This window comes from Colius striatus, chromosome 6 (genome assembly GCF_028858725.1).
Source record: "Colius striatus isolate bColStr4 chromosome 6, bColStr4.1.hap1, whole genome shotgun sequence".
NCBI classification, from domain to species: domain Eukaryota; kingdom Metazoa; phylum Chordata; class Aves; order Coliiformes; family Coliidae; genus Colius; species Colius striatus.
The window spans coordinates 36841584-36867916 of record NC_084764.1 but is presented as its reverse complement, the minus strand read 5'-3'; the positions used below and the strand labels follow the sequence as shown (position 1 = coordinate 36867916).

Below are 26333 nucleotides of genomic sequence, written 5' to 3'. Positions count from 1 at the left end.
GCAGTGCCCTCATGAGAAGCCATTTCGGCCAACTTGAGATTCAAAAGCCAACTTAGAATTCTGACACCCACAGCTTAAAGATTAACCAGCAGAAAACTTGCTTGTCTGGCTTTTCAGTTTTTAAACATCATCAGACAGAGTAGACAGCCTAGTCTGCAATTTGTGATACAAGATAGGTGAACCTGCTTCTGCAGGGGGGTGGGACTGGACGATCTCTAAAGGTCCCTTCCAACCCCTACCATACTATCTCCAATGGCTGTGAACGAGGCAGGAAACCACCCTGATCTGGCTCCTTGGTTCAAACAAACTAGAGCAGTCACTGCGTCCCAGAGCCCTCCAACGCAAGGGAGCGAAGTCTGCTTCAACTGGTTTAACATTACCAGTGTTTAAGTCTTAATTATGAATAAAACCTCCTGAAAAGCCACCCAGAAAAACTGGCAGACCTGAGGGATTAGGATAATGCGAACAAAAGGGTTTAAATCATGTCACAAGGCAGTAGTGGCAACATACAGGTTGTACTCTGAAGGTATAAGGCTCCAGTTTGTAACGCTTTGACTCAGGCATCACTTTGAATGTGAGTTTTCTTTACTGAGGGGAACAAACCCCCTCAAAAGCACAAATGGTGTCTACAAGCAGAAAACTCAGAAGGGCCAATTTGCATTAAAAACCTTTATTTTCAAATACAACTCGTCATTTGTACATGGTAAGAGATGCCCATCACCATGTGCAATTGGTCTGTGCAAAATAAGGCTTTCCTTTAAATCCAGTTTTCCTGCACAGGGCTCTTTTCCAAATGTTACTGGAGGTAGGGGTTTTGTTGGTTTTGTTTTTAAATGTACAGTAATTAGCAAAAAAAAAAAATCCATGACTCAAACCAAACCCTAAGAAAAAAAAAAAGAGTGTAGTAAGGCAAATCTGAAGAGTGTGCTCAACTACAGAAGAGCAGATTCACTGAGTTCATCCTTTTTCACAGATGATGTCGGTTCTTCCACGATTAACTAACATTTCCCCCCCTGCCCTGAAGTGAAAAAAACCCAACTGATTCATAGATCCTGGGCTATATAATCACACTGAACAAGAAAGCCTAGACACTGTAATTGTTGGGAAAAGAAAAAAATAAGAGATGGGTAGTGGTAATGCGTATGTAAGCCCAATTAAAGAAAGGAGGAAAAACAACTAGAGAAAAACAGAGCAAGAGTGAATGTGAGAAAGAGGGAGAAAGGGAAGAGAGAATTCCTTCCCCTCAGCTTTGATTTTAGGGGGGGGGGGGGAAATCCCCCAATAATTTAGCTTATGGAAGTTTAGAGAAAATGAAAGCAGCTCCAAATGGATACAATACACCTTAAAATTTATTTCCAAGACCAAGAACCAAAGATTGAAGCATTTTAGAACACTGAAGCAGAGCAATCTGAATCAAAAAAAAATTGTTCCAACTACCTTAAAATCGCTGTTTTCCAGCACTCCTACCATTAATTTTGATTTAATAAAATCATACCAATTTACATTCTTTTTTCTCTATCTTCTTTTAAAAGTCCCTCAACTCTTTTGACAAAAAAAGTGCATCCAAACCCAGCAGAGATTTACTGGTGACATCAGGTTCTCTCTTAGCAGCTACTCCAGGTTTTCAAAATAGCTTACACTTCTTGCTAGAAGAAAAGAAGGGCCTTCCAAACCCTCGTTTGGGAGAAGTATCCAAATTATAAAAATCTGAAATAATTTATTATCAAATCCAGAGAATTTAAATAAAAGCAGAAATCTTCCTGCAAAGACAATCAGAGAAAGTAAAAGAATAAAAGCATGCACTCCAAACTCAGAGGTGAAGACAAATATACTTATCTATACAGGCACTGGCAGACGCAATTTAATTGTTACTCAATTGTAACACACACCCCACCCTACAATACATTGGTTTTTTCATTCACTAATCACTGAGGTACCAGTATTTAAGAATGGAAAATTCAATATTGAAAAATAAAACCTAAAATTGAAGCCTTCTTCCAGAAAACTATGGCAATTTTTTTGTATGAAATGTTAGTATACTTATAGAATTTTACAGTCTACATTGGCTTTTTGTGGTGTTTTTTTTTTTTCTGGAACCAGAATTCATGTTCCACATACAGGTTCTTTGAGAAAAACGTTCACTGTGTATGTAAATACAGTCAGTAGGTTTGCAAACAAATGAACATATCTTGGCTATCAACTGGCACATCTCGCTGGTACCAAAAAGAACTCAGAAGTCTGAAACAATCGGGTTTAATTCTGAACAAATGCGCCATGCCAAAGTGCAACAAATATGTGCGACACTCAAATGAGACACTGACAGAAAGAGCTGCATGGGGATTACTAAGTCCACCTGCAAAGCAATTTTGTACAAATTGCATTGCGTGCAAAGGACGACTCTGCGCTGTTGGGACGTCAGTTGCTCGATGGGATGGTTTCTGTTAACGCAGCCATAGTTTAAGACGCAGTGCATCAACTCCATTTAAATAGTATCTGAAAAGCCTCTTGTCTCGCACAAAACCAAGGTTCTCATAAAGTTTCAAAGCAGACTTATTTGTGATTTCTGTTTCCAATACAACCTTTAAGGAAAAAAAAAAGGGAAGAAAAGATAACATATCGTGCTAGAAAGCAGTTGCAATCACACTACTACAGAAACAGTTGCTAAGCTATTTCTAGGTACACTTATTAGCAAAGACTGGAATTATTTTTTTCCTCATCCTGACTCAAGCAACCTCTCTTCATATCCACACTTAAGAAAGAAAAAGAGTTAACCAACAATTGTGATTGTAAGAACAAGTTTCATTTGCATCGAGATTGTAGTTCTTTGCTGTAAACAGTACTGCAACTCATTATCCAATAGCTAGGACAAAAAAAACACCCCAAGAAGGAAAAAAACAACTCCCAACCTCCCAACACCACATGCCCCAAACAGGTCAGGGTCCAAATAGTACTTTGAATTTTGAATGAGCAACCAAGCTTTTGCATGCTACGTGAACTTGGGATGTTCTGTTCAGTCATTTAATCACTTTGACCTCTAATTCAATAGATAAGAGACCTAAATACAGGCTTCAGCATCCTACAACTAGCTGTCGGGTCCAATGTTTGCAAAGAATATTTGTGCTTAACACAAGTACCTCAAACTCTGAGCGCACACCAGGAAGAACAAACAGCTTTTCCCATTTCCCCCCTGTCCTGTCTCGAGAGGACCCGCTGTGAATAGCACAGACCAAACCCAAGCGTAAGAGGAGCCCAAATTAAGCAAAGACCCAGAAGTCTCAAGTATAGGCAAAAAACTACACTGACGTGAAGAAGTTAATTGCAAAACTGCTGTCCTTCAGAACTGTTTTCTGCTTTTTTCTCCAAATGCACTGAACAAGCTCTGCTGTAACTGGTTAAGCCATGCACCCACTCCAAGTGATAAAAACTTGTTTTGCCTCTTTGCTGTTGTCCAACTCAATTATTTCAGGATTCTGCTATTAAGGACAGATCATGGCAAGAAGATTGGATGAACTAATAAGCTGATTAGACTACATACAATCAATCCCCTGACAGTGTACAGTCATGTATTAAACAAGAGTTGAGGGACACTGTAGAAAGACTATATAGCCAAATAATGGCCATTTCTAAACCAGCACTCGATACTCAACTCTGCAGTTAATACTATATACATAAAACTCCCTGAGTCCAAAAGTGAGTTATCTACTCTGCCTCAAAACTCAGCACTCCCTTCTCTTCCAATAAAGAGCCAGAAAACCATATAGCATCGCCCCCCCCCATCTGCTCAAAACAAGGAGCGAAATATGAGCCTGTATTTGCAGAGCAATGTAAGTCAATCTGCCTTCCAGACTGTGTCCCCACTGCCTTCAGGCACACATTTTCATTCCCCCTCACCTCTTCTGCCAGCTCACTAAGCTTGCTGCTGAGCTACTTCAAAAAAGCAACCTGGTAAGAAACCATTCCTTTTTCTGTCCCTCAGGTTCACTTATGCCTGCTGCGGTCTGAGGAGTGGCTAAGGCAAGGTAAAGGACAGAGGCAGCCAGCATCTACACCCGTCACCTTCAAGAAGATTTAAAATCTATTTAATGTATTTATTTGACCATTACTCAAGTTTCAAGCCACTCTGACCACATTCCAATGGATAATTCCTCCTGTGCTTCTTAGTGTGAGAATGTTGAAAGAATAGGAAACCTGGGGCCAACAATGCAATGAACATAAGACTTAGTAGTAGTTCATTGCCCAAAGAGGAACTTGAGTCACATATTAAAATATTACTAGTCAGAGTCCTTAAATTACAGTAGGACAGTCTTTTGTACCTGCACACTAATTCTTAGACTATAAAAAGACTATATAGACTTGCTATAAAGCAAGAATTAAGAGACTGAATTTCTCTAGCTGGCACCTAAGAATATTACTATCAAGTCTTGTGATTTGCTTGAGTACTCTTAACATCCTTAATCCATTAAAACTAGTAACCATTAATTTGTAACAAATCATGGAAGTGCAATAGTTTTCCTGAAGAGTGCTGTTTTCTACACAATTACACACAGTGAACAACTTCTTAATTCAAAATAAAACAGATTTATGCCAACGAGGAAAACTGACCTGTGTAAATCCACACTGCAGAAGACTATTATTTGACCTCTTTTATCTACAAGTGGCATTCACTCCCATAAAAGTTTAATAGCCCGGCAGAGTGATAGAACAAGTCTGTATTCAACTGCAAGCTCAAACACCTTGCAATGCTCAAAGACCTCCAACACTGCAGACCACTGAATTTAAGGGAGTGGTTGAATGTTGGAATTCAGGTTTATTGGAATCCCACTAGCTGAGTGAATGCACATCTCGGAAGCAAATGCACGAGATTTGCTCTGGTATTTATAAGGAAGATTCAGCACAGTGAAAAAATAACATCCCTGATCTCAACATACTGCTTCGATCTTGAAGGGCTAAACACGAGTTCCTATTACCTGAAAACAGATTTGTATTTTGGACTTATTGAGAGAGTCCAGAGGAGGTCACAAGGATGATCATAGTGGAGCCCCTCTCCTATATAGACAGGATGAGAGACTTGGGGGTGTTTAGCCTGGAGAAGAAAAGGCTCTGGGGGGACCTTGCAGCAGTCTTCCAGTGCCTAAAGGGGCTGACAAGAAAGCTGGAGAGGGATTTTTTACAAGGGCATGTAGCAATAGGACAAAGGGGTGATAGTTTCAATTGGAAAGAGGCGAGATTGAGACGAGATGTAAGGAAGAAGTTCTTCCCTGTGAGGGGGGTGAGGGCCTGGCACAGGTTACCCAGAGAGGCAGGCTGGATGGGGCTTGGAGTAACCTGGTTTGTTGAAAGGTGTCCCTGTCCATAGCAGGGTGTGGGAACAAAATGAGCTTGAAGGTCCCTTCCAACCCAAGCCCTTCTACGATTCTGATTTTATTCAAATGTCATTCTCTTCACTTGGTGAAGAATGATCTCTTACTCTGTGAGATTTTCAGTCAAGCTCCAAATCTTCTATCATTACATTTATATCTGGCCTCATAGGATCTATTTTGTTCTACACATGTTTGTTGAATCCTCTAGTAAACCGAATCACTTCCTCCCCTGGAGGCCAGCAAAGGTCTGTTTGGATTTAACAACATTTTTACAGCTTTCTGAAGGCTGTTACTTTCTCTTAAATTTCATAAACTTAACATTTTAACTCAAGTCTCTAATTTTAACTGGGTTAGAAGGAAGAAGTCTTCTAGAGTGAGAGCAGAGTGCAATGTTTCTTGTGTGTTTTCACAAAGTGAAGCAAAATAGAGAGGTCAAGTTTTCTTGCTTCTTCAGTTCAAACTCTGAATGAACTCCAGTTTAGAAACCAAGTCATAGAATGAATACAGCCAAAACAAATAAGCAAATGAAGAAAGGACTCTCTCAGCACTCACAGAAGAGGTTGCTAATTCTCACTTGTAAGTCTGGCATTTCATCATAATTTATGAGTGCTTGTCCAGTGCCTTTAATCAGTTTTAAGTGCCTTAACTTTTAAAGAAAAGTAAATTAAGAAAATCTAAGATGACAACAGTTTGATAATTTCAAGCAGGATTATATAAAAACATACATTTAGTTTTTACAAGTGTGGTACTGAATTAAAACAGAACACTTACTGGTGTGGCCAGAAAAACCCACTTTCCCAATGGAATTTCTTGTGAGAGGTTGCAATTCCTTTTCACATTCTACACTTTGCTTAAAAAAAAGCTCTTGAAAGTCTCACTTACTAGAGTCTTATTCTGATTAGTTACCAGTTAGATGATATGTTATTTCCATAACAGAAAGTGAATGAATCGTATGCAGATAACTTAAGTCATTTGTTAGAGATGGAAAGCCTACATATGAATACACAACTCTTCCTTTCTAATTTTGATTAAGGGATGTAACAGTTCCACATGAAGGTCTTGAGCAGTTACATTTTTTTAAAATTGCTTGTCAGTAAAAACTAGGCAAATGTACAAAAGTCAGCCAGGCACCCAAGCTGCTAGAGTTAGCTCATACTTTCCTTTTTTCACACAGGAAGAAAAAGTATCTTTCAAACTTTGGAGATGGGTGAAAAACTACTCACCTTCACCTGATATATTTCGATAGCTCATATTTTCTATGCAACAAGCCCATAAAGTTATTCTAAATCATTGCCACTTATTGGAAACTCGGGCCATTATAATCTTGAAAACCTTTCATTCACTACGCCAAATACTGCATTCACTATCATCAAGTGCCTGACAAATTACCAAGGTACAAACAAAACTCAAAGATCCCTCAAGTTGTGTAATGTTATATCCAGACACTCCAGCTCAAAGCATGCTGTAGAGTACTTTCTTCGGGCTTGAAGGTTATTTCTAGTTCAACTACCCACCCCCAACATCAGATCATTTCCCTCGTTTCTGTTCTAATGTAGGCCATTGCCAGCTCCTCCCCTCCACACAGCTTCCATCCCAGCCAATTCACTTCACTTACCCCACAGCTTCCTCAAGCCAGGAAACAACCTCTGGCTATAAGGATATTTCCTCTCAGCTTTGAAACATGGCATATAGCGTAAACGACCTCTTAGGCAGCTGGCTGACCACAGAAGCTTGCACTGTAAATCACTTGTTTCATAGGCTTAGCATAATTTATTCACACTAAATTAGTTTAGGGGGGGGGAAAAAAAAACCTTCCTCAATTGCTACAAGTATTGCAGCATACTTTGAAATGCCAGCCCATCAGTAGTTATTTTTCGACATTTTCATCTCTGGTGCTGTATAAACCTTTTCTCTTTCAGGACTCACTGTTGATACCTCAAAAGTCCTACTTACGGTACTTTTAAAAGCAACATGAGGAAGGAAACATTTATATGCTACAGGTTATTAAGTACGTTTGCTGTATCAATTCCACAATTAGACTGAAGGGCAGAGTTTCCAAGCAGCCTTTGGAAATTTTTCATAACACCCACAGCTGCCTATTCATGTTTTAAATTCTACTCCAAGCAAGTTTCAGAAAATAGCATTTTTTTAATTGCAGTTCATCTTGCACCAATTAGCAGCCTCTTTTTATTTTTACCATGCTTCTGATTTTATTAAGAGATGTAGAATAATATACTAAGAGCAGTAAAGATGATTATTTACACACCTCACAAACTACTGTGAAGGACCCCATCATGTTTCTTCAGTTCTAGGCATCAGACAGCCAGAAACTGTTCTTTCAACAACCACTGTAAAAACTAATGAGGGTGAGTGTCTTGGCTCTGTCAGATAGAGCTTTTAATGGGTGCCTAGCTGGATTTTTCAGATCCCGGTCACGACCGGAAACTCAGAAATTCACCATGCTGTGCAAATAACCAACATCATTCTTTTGTACCATCTGGAAGAAGCCTACACTTGGTTGCAAAGAAAACATGAAAACACTGGTATTTGGCTGTAAATAACCTGCATGTGAAAAGAAACTGCATCAATGTGGGCATGCCTTTGCTCACCTGTGCAGAAAGTCAGAAACACACTCTGCTTGCACTCCATGTTGCCCGGGATAATAACCTCCCATTTCAAAATTCTGTGCCAGCACAAGACTCAGCTGATGCAAAAGCCCCCAAGAAGCAGGGCATAACTAGTTCAGAATCATCATCCCACAAACACAGTTACACGGTTCCCAAACTAGAACTGAAACATGCCCACAACCGTCCAGTACGTAGTTTGAAGAGCTCAAATTGTGGCGCCTTCAATTAAACAAGGACAGCAACAGCCTCTGAAAAATACCCTCTGCACCTGGTACAAAGCATTTATACAGCACCATAGAGGAACATCTGTGATTAAGACTTAGCAACATCTCACTGCAAACTAGTCTGTAATCTTTATCACATTTCTTTCATTTGCATAAAGATAAAAAACACTAAGAAGGGTTCTTGGACTAATCTTACAGCAACAGAAAAAGAGACACAGGAGAGATCAGTATGCATATACCTGTCAGACAGTCCAACTTAGAGATGCAGTTATGTGAGCAGCAGTACACATGCACTCATAAATCATACGGTAATTATTGCAACTCTGGTAGCCTGAAATAGCCATTTTTACTACTGACTCTGTAACAAGATGCAATTCACTTCTCTGCATCTCAGCTCTCCAATTGCGAATGTGAACTGTGTGATGCTATTCCTCAGTTATATCTTCATTTATTAAAACCTTGAACATTCTAAATATGGTAAATGAATTAAGACCACAGTGGAAAGCAATGGTGAACAAAGAGCAAAAAAGCTTGTTATCAGTTCAATGTAGCAAGCAGTAAACCAGATTAGAGAATGTATATACCATGTGATGATAGCAGTGACAAGCCAAAGGAACTGTCAGGTTGCACTATACTGCCAGAGCAGAACAGAAATTAGAGAGTATTAAAAAAAAAAAGACATCAGTAAGCAGAGGCATGAAGGAATTTGAAGGGAAGGATAAATATCTCAAACAATGAATGAAGTCAGAACATATGCAGGGATGCTGAAAGAGGCATAACACAGCAAGTGGAAAAATAAACACAGTATGTGCCAGAAGTCCTGCCACAAAAATTGTAGTTTTGCGTAAGAAACTTCACCACATGGCAGCAGGACCATTGAGGGAGCAGTTGAAATAAGATAGCATTGAGATCAAAGGATCATTAACCATGACACACTGAAATGACACAGTGCTCATATACCGTGAACAAGCTCACAATTGCATCATGCCAAAGAGATGAAAGTTAAAGGGACAGATAACTGGATTAAAAAGGATGGATGTAGTGAGAGTTCTTCCCAGGTTAAACATGGCACATCAAGAGAATAATTTGCTTTACATATATTTTCTTTAAAAGCAGCAACTGTAATCTGGTGAAAGACTTATAACACACAGGCCAGAGAAAGTCTGACAGCAATTCATTCACTTTCCTTCCAAGCTGTCATTGACATGCCAAACTGGGAGAGCTCTGTTACTGCTACATAACATAGCTTTGCACTGTTGGAACAGCCTGATGACTTGTTGAGATAAAACCACATTCTGAAATACTACAGCATGTATTGTTCCTGTATCTCTGTGCATTTTAAAAGTATGGAAGTATTGCACACAACATGCAAGCTACACTGGTCAGTAGTACTTAAACCTAGAATCTCTGTGGAGGAAAATGTGCCTGTGACCAAAGGCTGGGACACCTTCCTGAAGGAAAACAAAACCTGAAGCAGAGAATTTCAGCCATCATGACAAATTTAGAAAATCCTTCTCCTATTTGGGCCATATATTTTTCTGAAGTTATTTTTCTCTTTATTATAAAAGGAACAGCTTCTTACTAAACCACACCCCACCTAAAAAACTAAAAAAGTCCTGTAGAAGAAAAACCTGAAAAATGAATGCACATATAGCAGAATGCAAACTACTTACATTATGAAAGTTTTTTGAGTATAAAATCTTACCTCATCACAATCGCCTTCAACCATAGCATAAATAGCTTTCTTAACCAAGTTTGTACCTGAAACATAGATTTCAGTAAGCATCAGAGTTGCAATGCAAAAGATGATATTTTATACATGATTAACATGTGTGCTACCTATATGATGTGACACCTGGGCAATGTAGGGAAGAAAGAAGGGAAGAAAGAAGGGAAGAAAGAAGGGAAGAAAGAAGGGAAGAAAGAAGGGAAGAAAGAAGGGAAGAAAGAAGGGAAGAAAGAAGGGAAGAAAGAAGGGAAGAAAGAAGGGAAGAAAGAAGGGAAGAAAGAAGGGAAGAAAGAAGGGAAGAAAGAAGGGAAGAAAGAAGGGAAGAAAGAAGGGAAGAAAGAAGGGAGAAGTTGAAGTCAAGTTGCAGTCTCAAGTTTTAATGTTAAAATAATCCACAATATTATCCAGAGACTCTGCTTGAGTGCAAGATTCTTCTAACAAGGATATTAGAAACAGGCTTCTATGTTAAACATAGTGTTATATATAGTCTTCCAAGATGTGATTCATTCCTTTTTGTTGCATTTAAAGTAAAAATCTGCTGGCACATACTTGAAGGACATTCATCTTCCAAGGGAATTTCCTCTTACTAAAACAAATACTTCTATTAGTAACAGAACTTACGAAACCACTTTTCTTGTGGCTCATTCCCATTTGGATTTGCTAGTATCTAATAATATGGTTGAAGCCCATCCCTTCCCCTCAGTCAAGCATTAATTTAACTTTTTATCATTATTTTTCATCTATTTCACAACAGTTCTACAAATGTAATATCCCTACCTGTCTGTAGAATTGGGGTGAAATTGAAAGTTGATTTCAAAGTTATTAGTGGAAAAAACTGCTGTTCAATGAAATTGCATAAATCTCACTTCCATAAGAAGGCTAAGGAAAAGGAAAAAAAACCCCAAGGAATCTAGAGAATGTTTTAAAGTATCCTCAAAACTTTAATAAATTAAGTTTTTCACTGAACATAGGACAGAACCATACTACATATAAAGCAAGTCTGCAGATTAACAGCACACTTTTGAGACACAGCAAGGTGGAAAACAGAGGAAAAAGTCAACATACATAACGGTAAAGCAATCAAGGCTTTACGTATAAATTCTATATATATAGTTTCAGACAGTTTTTTTCTATTTATATGAAATAATGAACTAAAGGGAGGGAAAAATCTTGCAGAGATCTTCCATAATAACAGCATTAGTTGTTATTTGCTTATGAATCCAAGCACCTGCAATTAAATTATGGTAGGCTCGTCCATGACTCAGCTAAAAGGAAAGGAGAGACGGTGATTTCTCAGTATCCTCTTCCCTCAGCTCCACTATAGAAATCAACAATGGGATTTGAATTGCACTGGAGAACAACAACAACAACAAAAAAACTGCACATGCCTGAATAGTCATGATAATATGCAGTGCTTCAAGTTTTTAGGAGTTGGGCTTTTTTTGTTTGAAGAGGAGAACAAACACAATAGTACTCTTCTGCAATGTATCATCACATTTTTCCATTGCAAGTAAGTTTGTCTTTAATCACAAAATCATGAGCTGCTGAGTGTGAATGGTGGTGAAGCACATTTCTTGCCTTTAAAGCTGATGTTTGTGTTTTAAGTTAAAAATGGTGCAAAACGTAACTTCACAACCACCAACACAAAAAAGTTCTTTAAGAACAGACTTTTAATTAAGTCAACTGTTGTTAGAATGAAAAGTCCCGTCATCAGGACAAAACTGATTAATGAGGGAGGGTAAACTCCCTGCTAAGTATTTCAATCATTCAAATAGCAATACAAAACTATTTTTCTTCACTTATTAATATGACAATGAGCTATATGCATTCTCCAACAGGCAATATATGCATCATTGATAGGTGAAAGCCAGCAGATAAGTTTGGTGAAAAAAGGCAGACTGAATACAACAGAAATAGTGATGAGGGCATGTAGAAAAATGCAAAGCAATTCCCACTGTTGTGGTACTAGGCAGAGGTAAAGGGCTGCTGACCGGCTTTCTTTTTAGCTTTATTATATCCTATAAGTAAATCTCATGGAGCATTTGAGGTTATTTTAACAATATTTTTAAAAGCCCCTGAGGAACTTGTGTGGTCGATCACGGTGGGGCCGACAGAAAAAATACCACATCTAGTAGTTCTGCTTAAATCTTTCCAACAGCTACAGTTATCCCAACTACAGGATTTAAGTAAAAAACAACAAAAAAGGCTATTCTTACCAATTCCTTTTCTTCTGTATTTGGAATCCACTGCTAACATGGCTATATAACCTCTGCGGAACATCTTTTTGTGCATATCCAGCTTGCAGACGATGGCACCTACACACTCCTCACCTACCATGGCCTTAAAGACAAACATACACGTATGCATTCTCAGTTTGTGATCTACAGTGCTAACAAAAGTAGTAAACCAGTTCATTTAAAGTGAAACAGACAGACAAAATCTGTTTGCGTAAAACTATATATAAAAAAACCCCAACTAAATAAATACTAAAAACATCTCCGAAATTGTAAACAAGATTAAAGAACACTTATTTCTTTATTATGTTCAAATCGTGTTACAAATCAATTAACAACCAATGTATTGTTTTGGAGAGACCACATTATTATTCCACAAAGTCTACTGGCAAGAACATGTGTGGTAGAAAAGGGAAGAAAAAGAAGAAGAAAAAAAGACCAGGCTAAGGCATAAACCACTCTTGCACATGTGCTGCTGCAGACGAAAAAAAAGGCCCATTCCTCCGGTTTCATGGTGATCTGGTTTCTCACATACAAGGGCTGTGGTAGATAACGTGCTTAATTTTTGACTGGTTTTAATGTCAAGGCCACAAAGGATCAGAGAAAAATGTTGCTGTGTTTAATCTTTAGAAACTGTCCTTTTTAGTCATATGACACCCAGAGAACAAACAAAAAAAAGTACACAGTTAATTTCACACATTTTAACTGTTCAGAGATTTCATTTGTTAAGAGCTATCCACCGACAGTTAATCCCAACAGCATTGTCACAAAAACCTTGGTCAAGAAGATGTTACTCTGAAATACTAAGGAAAAAAATAACCCAAAGAAAAGAATCTAACTCCTACCCAAACACTTATCAAATCACTTGCAGAACCATCAGAATTTTAGCATGAAATATGTTATAGTATAAAAAAAACAAGTCATATGTTAACTGAAGGATTAAGCAGCATGAGAGATTAATGACATTATAACCTGCAGCAGTAAAACTGAATCATGCTGCAGAGTAGGATCACATCCAAGGGGGGGGGAATGAATTACTGTTCATTCAGGGAAGATTGACAGAGATAAAAAGAAACTCATAATTGTACGTATGGGTGTATAAGTGGATGCATAGACTTTGATAGACCTGGATCTGCAGGGGGGAAATAGCCTTCAGCTTCAGTGCAGCAACTAAACCAGGTCCTCAGTGCATGATTGGCACAAGCATGTGTCAGCACAAGCACTTTTGGATAATCCAAATTTATAGCAGTAAGACAGGTCAGATGAAAAAGACTTGCCAGAGCCAACATGGCCAGGCCTCAGTGCAGCCCACCTGGGAACCCAGCACTCACTCCTCCACAGTCATACAATAGAGTACATACTCTATTAGCTTCCAACCATCTGAACCTTTTTGTACACAGCTTGTAGGCTAAGAACCCTTGGACAGAAGACTCATTCAGGTAGATCATATAGCAGGCATAGAAATACAGGATTTTACACAGGATCTTTACCCCAAGAAGAATAATGTCTTCTAGCATCTCTACCCACATGGTACGTTATTTAAAAGTTAACTCTTAGTCGGTAGCTGACCCAAAGGTGGAATGAAGCAGCCCAAAACATATGAGCTGCAGTTCCAAAGCTCTATGATACAGTGTGATCCTAACACCACTTCCAATATAGTTTAAGCTCATTGGGCAAATAAAATTATTGCTAAGTTCTTTTATTGGTAGGGAAATAAATTCTTTTAGCAGTATCCAAGAACAATCTTGAACAATCTAAACAAGTGTTTTTTAAAGCAACAAATGAAAACTGTAGCATGATCTAAATGGACTTAAACAGCTTCTAAGCAGGCTTTCATTCGTTCTAAAACAGTTTACTCCATAGAAAAGCAAAGCTGTACTTATACTAAAACTGTGTATGCAAAATGTCAGCCCAAGCCAAGTTTTGTATCTCCGCTCAGACCCGAGGAAACCAGGGAGTTAAATAAAGAGTATCATCAGACAGACTGTTCATAATACTGCTATAATTATGCAGAGTACCTAGATGTAATCTTAGACCTCACTAAAAAAAAACACCCCACATCACAAACTAGCACATTATAGTTATGCTTTGCCTTGAAGTGAACACATGCAAGTTGCTGATCGTAACAGTCATGTGGAGAATTTTTTACTTTGTTTTTTTTTTCTTTACACACTTCCAAGAGTAGTGACACTCTAGATGCTGCATCCTTCTTGTTTTGAGCACTTTTCAGAAAAGCTATGTTAATGAGTCATATGTTTAAAACACTAAATGAACAGCAAAGAACTTTGTTTCAGTGATCAAAGCAGCAAATATTTACCGGTTTTACCACTGTTGTCAGAGAGCTGAATAAAGTATGACTTTGTTATGAGTTCCTCAAACACTTAAATCTATTTCTGTCTTTAGGTGGGTAAGTCTGCCAGTTGATCTACAGTTGTTCCACTTAGAGAGGGTGCTGCATTTCCACCTCAATTTGAGGTTTGGTTTGGTTTTTTTTTTGGGTTTTTTTTTTTTTTTTTACTTTCCTTCAGTCTCCATCTCTCCAACCTTATCTAAAAGCTGGGAACAAACCTAAAATGTGATGTGAAACACTGTTGTTTAATCCCCTGGATAAGGTCAAACTGTTAATAAAAAACACAACAGAAAATCCCAGACCGAAATAGGGAGAGTAGGGAGGAAAAGTAGCTCCCACACACCACCCACCATTTATGAAAAGACAATCATGGGCCACATTTTCTTTTCAGGTATGTGAGAGTACTTCGAAACATACAAGTTCCTACAAATGGAAATCAGCCCAAGTTACTATTATATATTATAAACCTCATGGAGTACTATAAGATTGACTCCATTCATAAATCATCATCAGAATTAACATACATGAATTCAAATCCAACATTTGCATCTACTTTGTTCTTATGAATTAGTTTAAATGTTTCAAACAAAGTAGATTTTATCATCTTCACATTGCAACCCTGTGTTACTAAAAGAGTTAGCACTGACAGGTCTGTAAATCAGCCAGAACATTACTTTTTTGAACAAAATAAAACAATTGGCATTAATTGGTAGAAATGGCATTAAGTCTGTCAGCCATGGTCAATGGGTTTAATAGCCAGATCCTGTGATATTTGTTCCCATTTAAAGAAGATTAAAACAACTAATCATCTACTGGAAGAGAAATATTTTGTGATTCAAAGGCAGTAGATAGAACTTGTGCTACAGTAATACAGCTTCCCCTTCACACACCCAACAAAACCCATCCCGAAGTACCACCAAAACAGTTCTACCTGAATACTTTGGCTTACATGGAGCAATCAGGGTACTGAACACCATCAGATACACTCAGATAATGGTTTTAACCTCAAAGTCTGGCAAGTTCAGTCACAGCTCTTTATGATCCTGGGCAAGTTGCTCTATTTCCACTCTATGAAACTGGATGCGAGCAATTCCTTCCCGTGCAAAGGCACTGCCAGAGGAGCTGCAAGAGCAGTTACGCACTTGGATGCTGCAATGCCTGAAGTTTTCACACAGCCACTGACAGAGAGAAGCAGCACAGCGATCCCCTATCTGAAACTATGACCATTCATAAGAGGAAACCGTAATACGGAGAGAGTTTGCAAACTGGGAATGGATGTTAGAGTTTTTTCCACTGTCTGTCACGAGGCTAGGAAGACTTCACAGACAGTTTCCTAACTTTCCTGTTCCAAGTTTTCCACAACTGAAAAACAGGAATAATGTCTCACAAGTCTTAATTTCAACATGAAGTATACTCAGACTGGAATAAAATCCAATTTAAAAACAAAATGGCAAAGCATTCGTATAAAAACAAGATCTTAACTGCAGTAATTTGGGATTTACAAGACATCTAAAAATCACATTAAATTAACAGGTTATTTTTAAACTTGTGACAGTTTAAATCATAAATGCTGCTATAGCTAGTGGCAAAGTTAAGAACCCAATAAGAGCACAGATTTTTCCAGATTTTTCTTAAAAGGCAGCTGAGTGGTGTAGTACTGTGAATTACAAGAGAGGTTACACCACTCAGACACAACTCTGCTTTTACTATATCCTGTTTTATTCAAACTTTGTCACAGAGCAACCTTTCCTAAGCATACCTCTCCCACGCTAAAGTGTTTTGAAAACAATTTTCTGATCTATTTAATGGATCAATTCTAAATTAAAGTTCTAGAACTTTAACACTGCTAAGACTAGAAGCCACAACAACACTTTAAAAGTAAGCTACAACTTCAAAAATGCATTTATAATCCAGGTGGGGGCAAAGCTACAGCACTGCTTAAAAATGCCTCATGTGAAACAAGACACCTCCTTCCTCTGTCATTTTTTGACCGAGGAGTGGTTCTCATAGGTCATCTGAAGAGAAACTGGGCTGACAGAGCTCCTGGGAGTAAGTAAAAAACAAGCACTTAGAGAGCATCCACACCTAGAACACAGGGCAAACCTGCTCTCCCAAAGACAGGTGAAACCTGAGTGTGAGCAGAGCTGCCATTCATGGAGGAGAAGGTTATTACCCTGCAACAGCTCAGTCAGATAATGCAGCAGTGTAACACATCAGGACTGACCCTCAAGTACTCACAAATTGTTACCCCAAAAGCCAGCAAGACAGTTACATTGATGAATCTGACATTAAAGTGAACAAATTTTGAAGATTCCTAGTATCTCCAGGTCCTTTTAAAGGGAAATATGAACTTCTTTTTTGAGTGTACTAGTAGAAAGCGGTTCGATACAGCAAAATGTTCTACTGACAAGTTAGAGTTGGTCCTATGCCTTCCCTCGAGTTCTGTATCTCACTTCTTCCCTTGTACCAACAGCAGCACGTGTGACATCCTGCTGTGCAAATATTTGGAGCCCTAAACCAACAGAAACATGACCCTAAAACACAAACATACATACAGACAAATACAAACTTACAAGTTGTATGTGGGTGCTGGGAGAGCTATCTTAAAGCTTCTCAAATCAGAGAAACACAAGGGTTAGTACAAGCCAGAAAGGAGTAGATGAACAGAAACGAAAAGCAAGCAATCCTTGGAAAGGCAGAGCCAAAACACTGCAAGTTCCAAACCCATGAGATAATCATTGTCAGGAATAACATTAATGATGTCCTCAGAAAACGGTATTGTCAGGTGTCTGCATTGTCAGGTGTCCAATGTGCTAAATAGCAAAATGATGGTGTGTAAGATGGTTTACTGAATAAATACCAGCAAGGGACAACTGCTGATCATTTACAGAAAACACACATCTCAAATTTAAATTATGTTAGTACTTTCCCTCAAATGTTGCAAGGGAAAGGAGCCCACAACAGCACAACGAAAACAGGTGAGTATGACGTGGAAGATTCCAGAGGAGGTTTAGATTGGAGCTGAGGAAGAACTTTTTCCCTGAGACAGTTGTCAGCCTCTGTCCCACACTTCCCAGGGAGGGGGGGAGCCTCCATCCCTGGAGCTATTGCAAAGCCGTGGAGCTGAGGTGCTGAGAGCCATGGGTCAGTGGTGGGCTGGGGAGTGTGAGGGAGGGCTCGGACTCCATGAACTTAAAGGTCTCTTCCAACTGAAACAATTCTATGATTTTAAATATGGTGATGGTGGAATTTAGTAAAGGAACTAATTGAACAACTGCAGTATTTTTTCAAGTATAATCAAATTGCACTCTTAACTCCTCAAGACCAACCAAAACCACAACAAAACTGGAACCACAGGATTAGGGCAGGAAAGACAAATGATTCTGTGAGATCAAGCACTATGCTTCTGTTCACCATCCTAACACTGCTCTTGCTAATTGAAAAATGCCGTCCCTGTTTGAAGATAAATATTTTAAAGAGATTTATTAGGTAGAAGTAGTTCAGGAATCTATTAACTGCGGGAACAAATTCAATTTTATGGAACAGAAAGTCTTCAGGACAAGCTCTAAAAAAAAAATAATAAAACCAACCAAAAAACCAACCAAAAAAAAATACTACAACCAGTCACAAGGAAACCTTCATCAAAGATCTTCAAATTATTAAGTTAATGATTTCCTTACTTTAGACATTCATAGCCACATATTCTTCTCTACAGTTGTGTATTTTACATCATTCCACTCTCAAAACAATGTCAAATACACAAGAGTTCAAATAAAGTTTTGTTGGTTCTTCAAGACTACTAAAAATAGGAGCTGTTACTACAAAATAATCTTAATACACTTTCTTTTCCTTGAGCTCTATCTTATTCTTTGAATGCACTCAATAAAAATCACCTAGTTTAGTGCTCTGTCAAACAACTTGCCAATGCTCTTTTAGTAACAAAATTCTCAAGTTACTCCCTGGCACAAAAATGAAGATTTGAAGTCTAAACAAATGCATTGTGATCTAGCAATCTAACATTACCCTGATGCTGAGGGCATGGACATTTGCTGTTCACAGAATCACAGTCACAAGGATTTATGTTCAGTGTGAGGTCCATCAGTCACAAGCACAGCTCAGTGCTTAAAGAAATACCATTCTGCTCTGATCAGCATCTGTATAATGGCAAACATAACTTTGCATCCAGCTATGTTTTCAAATATTTTTTATTTGTTTAGTTCCAGAAGGTAATGCTTTGCTCAACTTCCTATAATCCTACAGTATTCTCTCTTTAGAGCTTTAAGAGGCACAATTCTGGAAATCCTCCTGTAAATCATATAAATCCAGCTATAAATTACACCAGACCCTAAACCAAGAATGTTCAGGAAGTTTGAGGCCAGATGGATTCCATTAGTGTCACCTCCTGTACTCATATCCTTTTAAAATTTTACAGAGATACTTTTGAATTAAAGAGTATCTCAGATCTGGTTAAATCTTACCTTTGTCCAGCCTTGATTAAAACATCAAGAGAGAAAAATTCATCATTTACCTTAGCAAGGAAGTGCGATGCACTCCCATAAGTGCTCTGGTTTGCAGATGTAAGTTTTCCTATGAGTAAATCAAACACAGCCAAGCTCCCACTGTGCACATATACTCCTCAGGCCATTTTACACTCAGTTTTGTATACCTGCGGACAGATTGTTATCCTAAAAGCCTGCTTTTCAACTCAGACATGAGTTCTTACATAAGAAGTGCTAAACATTTAGAACAGGGCGACAGCTAAATAGTGCAGTAGGAAGAATATAAGACTAACCACATGGTCAGTGCAGTAAGATAATTTCTACATGCTGCACACACTACCACACCTGTAAGACAAAACAGTTGCACTCATCTTTTTCAAAGTAAGCTCACAGATCAAAATGCCTACACAGTGTCTGTCCATGTGTGACTCAACATCTAAATTCTGGCCATGTCTGGTTTAAAACCAACGGTTTAAAACCGTTGTGTGAGGATTACTAGGCACTCAGGAGACACTAGTGGACTGAGTACTTTCTTTTTTAAATACAAGCCTAGGAACTGAAACAGAAGGATAAAATGAGCTACCCAAGGTCATAAAAGTCAACGTCAAAACCAAGATTAGAAGCTTTGAATTCCTGAATCTTAGTCCTGTGCTCAAACCCCTTCCCCACCACTTAAAACGTACCTTAACAAATGGAGGAACTTCAGCTGTATGCTTTACTTACATGTGCAGAGGTCACAAGGAGACCTCATTAGGAAGCCAGGTACTTCCTAAAAAGCTTGGCCTTATCCACAAAAAGATTATTAGAAGGATTTCCACAAGTGTCAACCCTTTAATCCTCTCCTCCCTAGCCCCAAACCACTCCCAAATTCCAGCCCTCCCTGTTCCCTTTGAGACTTACCAAAAAGCAAAGTTGTGGCCAGTTGTGGATAAAATACCTATATGTGTAAATGGAGTAAGGTTCAGACAGATCTTTGGTGATCAGTCTCATGATATCGGGCATCTGCAGCTCTGACTCATATCGGACGTATCGTATCGTTAGGTCCTCCTCGGGCTGAGAGTCCGTTCCCGAGCCTTTCAAACTGCAAGCTGCTGCTAAGGACCTAGAGAGTAGCAGCAGGGACTCCTCCTCCTCCTCCCCTTTTTCATCTCCCTCCTCCTGCTCTTCCTCCTCCAAGCCAGTCCCTCCTGCCAGTCCATTGCGGGCTGCAGTCTTAGCAGCAGTTGTAGCTGTGGCAGCAGACTGGCTCCTGTCCTCTCTTGCTGCTGCTGCTGGGGGAGAAGGAGGAGGAGAGGGTGCAGTCCTTCCCTGGGGAGGGAGGTGGTTGGTAAGGGAGGACGAGCACGGTGCTGTGGTCGGGGGCGATGACTGTTGCTGCTGCTGTCCGGAGCCCATTGTTTTGCTGGCTCGCTTGTTCTCCTGCCCCTCGGGGGCTACCCCTGCCTCCGAGCTGAGGATCTTGCTCTTGAGGGAGGCCCGCAGATGCCGCAGCTCGGGGCTGATGAGGCCGTTGAGCTGGTGGTTGTGGTGCGGGGGATGGTGGTGGTGGTGGTGATGGAGGCGGTGCTGCGGCCCCCCCTTGCCGCCGTCGCTGCCTCCTCCTCCTCGCTGCTGCTGTTCCCGTCCGCCCGCGAGTCCCTCCTCTTCCTCCTCCTCCTCCTCTTCCTCTTCGGCCTCCTCGTCCTGGGCCCCGGTGCAGGCGACGGCGGCAGCAGAGGAGGTGGAAGAGGAGGAAGCAGCCCCCCCTCCTCCTCCTCCTCCGGGGAAGAGGGAGAGCGTGTCCCCCTGCGGGGAGAGGACGCTGCTAGGCCCCGGCGGTACCTCGGCCATATCCTATGGGAGAGACCGACACAAACTCACCGAGGAAGAGGGCGTCAGACGAGGTGGGGGCGAGAAGGGGAGAAGCGGCGGCCTCGCGGGCCGCGGCCCGGGCGGGGGGGTTGGGGGGCGCGAACAAAGGCAGAGACGGTGCCCGGGCCCCGCCTGCGCCGCCCCGCCGCCGCCTCTTCCTGCTGCCCCGCACCCCCCCACCGCCGCCGGGGCCCTTCCGCAAGCCCTCGTGGGCCCCGGGCGGCCACACTGGCGCCGCCGCGGCCCCCCCGCCCGCCGCCGCCACTCACCCCCGCGTCTCCTCAGCGCCGCGGCTCCCACTCTCCGTTCAGCCCGCGGCCGCCAAGCGCGGCCGCCGCTGCCGTAACCCGCGACCAAGTTTCCTGTCAGCCGTTACGACGCTTCCTCTCTTGGCGGCGGGGCCTAGCGGCGGTGGGGCGGGACGGAGCGGCGGGGGCGGGCCCGCGCTCGCGCCGCAGCGTTCGCGCCGCCGCACGGCTGGGGTGGGTTCGACCTGGCCCGGCTCGGCCTCGCCGCACGGAGCCTTCTACCGGCAGCGCCCTGTCGGACCCGCTGGCCAGCCCGGAAGGCTCGGCGCACCCCTCCCGGGGCTGCCGTGGCGGTCACGGCCGGCGCTGGGGTCGAGCTCGGGCCGGGTGCTCCTGCTCTGCCTGCGCGCCGGGCTCGGTGGACGCACGTTTCCCCACTCGCGGCTGTGGATCCTCAAACGTCTCCCTTTGTTGCCTCCTCTACCCTCCCTCAGCCCACGGGAGACGCTCACATTCGCGTTTGCGCTTCGGTTGATTAGCCCAAAGCGGGCTGGGCGCGGGCGCTGCCCAGCAAGCGGCCTTTGGGCTCGGGATCGCTGCGGGCAGCGTTTCAGCGATACTCGTGCTGGAAAAGCAGTTGTTGCTTTTCCTTTCAAAAGCAGCATGAGGGACGTCATTCCTTCACCAGATAGGCAAAGGCAGGCCTGTGACTGCGTGGAAACAAGGCAAAGCTGCACGAAGTAGTCTCAAACGATCTCCACAGCTCTTTTGCATTAGATAACCTTTGTTTTAAGAAGACCATACTAGGTACCACAGCCACAAACAAGTCCTCTGGATGTGAGGATTCTGTTAACATGCACACGCAGCCCCTTAAAGTGCAGAGAAGTGGTGAGGTTTTCCTCCTGTCTCAAAACCTTTGCTGTAAGACTTGCTCTTTCTTGTTTGCTAAGGTTATTTTTCAAGGAAGTGACAGGTCTGGACTTAAAAGGAAAACCAAGTAACTTCTCCACGTGTCACAGAATCACAGAATGGTAGGGGTTGGAAGGGACTTTTAGAGATACAGTTCACCCCCACTGCTGAAGCAGATCCACCTACATCAGGTCACACAGGAACGTGTCCAGATGGGTTTTGAAAACCTCTGGAGAAGGAGACTCCACACCCTCCCTGGGCAGCCTGTGCCAGGGCTCCCTAACACCAAAGAACTTTTTCCTTAAGTTTAAGTAGAACTTTTCGAGTTCCAGCTTCTCTCTGTTACCTTTAGTCCTATCACTGGACACTACAGAATAAACAGTGTTGCCCCATCCCCTTGATATCCTCCTTTTAAATACTTGTAAGTATTAATGAGGTCCCCTTTCAGTCTCCTTTTCTCCAAGCTGAATAATCCCAGATCCTGCAGCCTTTACAGGATTCTTTAGAGTAGGAAGAAAACAGACTGTGGAGTTACAGGCTTCCATTTATGAATTGTTGAATTTTGAAGTAGAAAAAGAGTAAAATACCAATTTGAAAGGGAGTGAATTATAAGGCTTTATGAAAAGTAATTAATGATGGAAATACTTAAATTTTGACAGTGAAATGCGTCTCTCTGTCCTTTCAGATTTATTCTGTTGCAAAAGATCAGTGCATATTATCCTTATTCATGTTGGCTCTCTGTCCAGCAGTTGCTCTGCAGACCTGTTTTTAGACACTTCTGTCTGCTCTACACATGTGTTCATGTTAGTAATTTTGATCAAGGATATAATAGAATTTTGTGTTTTCAGGCAGCAGCAGTTGTGGGCCTGATATGAGCAGCTCTGGCACACTGCTAGTGCTGTCAAGTTCACTATTCTCGGGCCCTTTAAACAGAAAGAAGAAACAGATGCCTTGTCAGTGTAGGGATGCCCCAAATCCTATTCTCATTTGCTATGCTGAGAGCGTCTGAGCCATATGTTAAGGTGCTGTCTGTGTTACGAAGAAGATCCAGTGCCAGCACACATTGTTAGTGGGGGTGAAGATGATCTAACTTACCATGAAAACACTATTACCTGCAATGAGGTTACCATGGAAAAAAACCATCTCTTGTGTGCTCTCTAACATGCTGGTAACATTTTCTGTTCCAAGATCTGTTGAACCCCTTCCAGACTCAGAAGTTCTGATGTTGATCTCAACAGTTCACTGTCCATAGCTGGGATCTGTCAGAGCAAAGGTAGACATGGGTAGGACCAGCATCTCTGAGCTGATGCCTTTGATTCCTCTTAATCAGAGGAAAAGGTACTTGTGTGCTAGGATTCAGCTCACCCTAAAGTAGATTTCTAAAGCAGGTCAGGTGAACTGTGCTTTGGAGGTGCCATCATCCCATTAAATAGAGGGACTGCAGCATAATTAGTTCATCTCAGATGGAAACCCCCTCAGTCACTGTCATAAGCTAGGTGAAAGTTATCTTATGGCCACCATTGAGATGTTCTCGGTCTGAGTGCCTAATGTGCCTCTTAGTTGTCTTATTTCTTCCCTTTATTATGCCACAAAAATGATGGAGTGGAGCATCTCCCTTATGATGAAAGGCTGAGGGAGCTGGGGCTCTTCAGCTTGGAGGATACTGAGAAGTGACCTCATTAATGTTTACAAACATGTAAAGGGCGGGTGTCAAGAGGATGGAGCCAGGCGGATCTCGGTGATGTCCAATGATAGGACAAGGGGCAACGGGTACAAGCTGGAACATAAGAGGCTCCAAGGAAACACAAGGAAAAACTTTGGTGTGAGAGTGAGGGAGCACTGGAAGGGGCTGCCCAGATGGGTTGTTGAGTCTCCTTCTCTGGAGACATTCAAAACCCACCTGGATGAGTTCCTGTGTGACTTACTCTAGGTGGTCCTGCTCTGGCAGGGGAATTGGACTTTGATCTTTCAAGGTCCTTCCGACCCTTAACGTTCTGTGATTCTGTGACAACAGCTGCTTTTTAAACAGATGTTCTGAACCAAAAGTGGCACCTTGTTTTTAGTAGATTTAGATGCATTTTATTCCTTAGATTTTCTCTCATTTCTTTTTGAATCCACATCAATCCTGAGCACCCCCACCCCATACCTGAAGAAAGGATGGAGCCTGAACACAAGCTTCATTGTTTCTAGTGCTTTGTTCAGTAACTCTGTAACCTTGGAGGTTTCTGTGGCTGATTTATTTGTTAAGAAATGGGCACATACTTAGAAAACTTAGTTCCTTTATCTCTGAAAAGAAAGGGAGCTGTTGATGGCCTTCCTCTTGTTCTCTTAGGTATAAAGAAGTGCCTACACATTGAGTTAGTTTCACAGTTGCTCTACAATAGATCTGAACTCAGGGAAACCTTGGTGGAAAATGGGCACCTAATCATGAAGTGTTCCACATCATAATGAAGGTGACATCCCAGCTGCACCAGGACTAACGGTGTTGGAGGCAGGATGCTGAATTATACTTAATCTGGGCAACAAATCAGGGGAGCAGGTCAGTCCTTTAACAAAGAAGCATTCCTTTTTTCCTTACTCAAAGAAGGGGAAGTAGTTTTTTGTGAGTGTTTGACATGGAAGTAGAATTCCTTCAAAATAAAATATTCTCTGTTGTTCTTCACTTAGCAATAAGGATTCTTAAAAAAAAAGTTACCCAGCAGATAACAATGGGTTATCTGGGTTCAGATATCTGGGTTATCTGAACTCTGGGTTCAGCAGCAAAGCAATAATAAAATTATGTCTCTTTTTTCTTTCCTGTAGTGAGTCAGCAGCTGAACTAGCATTGCCCCGGGGCTGCACTGGCTGCTCTAGCTGAGCTGTGACCTCTTCAGAGCCCAATCATGAACTATGTGGGCAAAGATGCTATCATTTCACTGAAACAGCTTGGCTTTGGTCCTCTGCAGCTCAAAAAAAATACAAAGATGTACTTAAAAGTCTGAAATTTCTGCACGGAACTCTGCATTTAGAAAGGAAATGCAACATGTGGAAATACCAGATCTGTCCAAGTTCCTGAAGCAGCAAATACAGAATCATGTAAAAAATTATGCAAGTTCATAGGCACAAGAAAAGAGGAATTTAGTAAAACCAAACTGTATTTGAGTCTATCGGATATCGTTGTGCAATTCCTACTGAGGAAACTGGCTGTTCAATGGGAGCATTCATGCTCAGAGAGAAAATCTTCCATGGAAAATGGTCATTTGGGAAAAACTGCCGTTTAGAAAATGTTGTAACAAAAGAAATCACAAGGGGGTAGTGTTGCACAGCACTCCGGCCTCTGCAGTTCCCACAGCAGTGACTCACTGCCATCAACCAAGTTTATTTTACCAGAGGAAGAAACAAAACTCGCTGCCTACATCTCTTCTGACAGCAGTCCCAGGGAGGAAACACGTTTTCCTCGTGTGTGATAAGGACTTGTGGCATCAGGATCAATACAACAGCAGGATTGCCATCTCCACCTTTGAAACCAAGTGTGAAATTATGGAGGGGGAGGATGATTGACAGGTTAAAAGATCCAAAAGAGATCTAAGAAAGATGGGTCAATCATGACAATATTTATTCTATTTCTTGGTGTTACCTTTCTTTTTTTGCTACTGTAGGTGAACTCATGTCAGTCTGATAACTGGGAGCTGACTTCATGTTCCTGTGCCTGCTGTCGATGGCATAAAGAAATCATGACTCAGCAAGGTGTGTCTGTAACCTCATTCAAGAATGCTTCTTCCAATGAGGAGCTCTTGAGCTTCTCAGGAAGAGATTCTTTCTGTCTTTACTAATCTGACAAGATTCCTCTCACTTCTCCCTGACTCATGGTGACACAGCAGAAAGAACTGAGGGAATTTCCCCATCTTTCTGTTCTAGGCTTGGTGTGTGCTTAGAAATCCAGAGAAAATGTACTTAAGAGCAGAGATGCTTATTTACAGATGAATTAATGGAAGAGGATTGATTGCACTGTGCCTGGCTTCTGGCCTGTGAAGCTAATGGGGAATGATTAATTTAAAAGGATGTGCTGCAGTGTGAGTAGCTGAAGAATGCTCATCTCCTCCCAACCCTTTATCAGAAGGGGGCAGAGAAGGAAGAGTTCAGGAGGCAGCTGCAAATGAGATGTACAGGAAAGCTCAACGTATGGCTACAAAGCTTAAGCTGATAGCCAAGATCTCAGCTGGTGTGTAGAGACCCAGCTCCACTGAGAACAGTTCCTGGCACAGCAGAGAAAGCACTGAGAGAACTGCACATGTTTGGCTTTCTCACCCATCTGGTTGCTTT

At 41.4% G+C, this 26333-nt stretch overlaps 1 protein-coding gene across 1 annotated transcript; it reads right to left on the bottom strand.

Annotated features, from left to right (window-relative positions):
* Positions 1 to 1331: 1331 nt before the first annotated feature.
* Positions 1332 to 21271, bottom strand: NAA30 (N-alpha-acetyltransferase 30, NatC catalytic subunit). The gene is made up of 5 exons (XM_061997939.1): positions 21144 to 21271; positions 19924 to 20856; positions 12157 to 12280; positions 9917 to 9972; positions 1332 to 2579 (listed from the first exon to the last, which is right to left on the bottom strand). Exons 2-5 carry the CDS (start codon positions 20851 to 20853, stop codon positions 2442 to 2444), a joined length of 1248 nt encoding a protein of 415 aa, XP_061853923.1. The 5' UTR covers positions 20854 to 20856; positions 21144 to 21271; the 3' UTR covers positions 1332 to 2441.
* Between the last annotated feature and the right edge of the window lie 5062 nt (positions 21272 to 26333).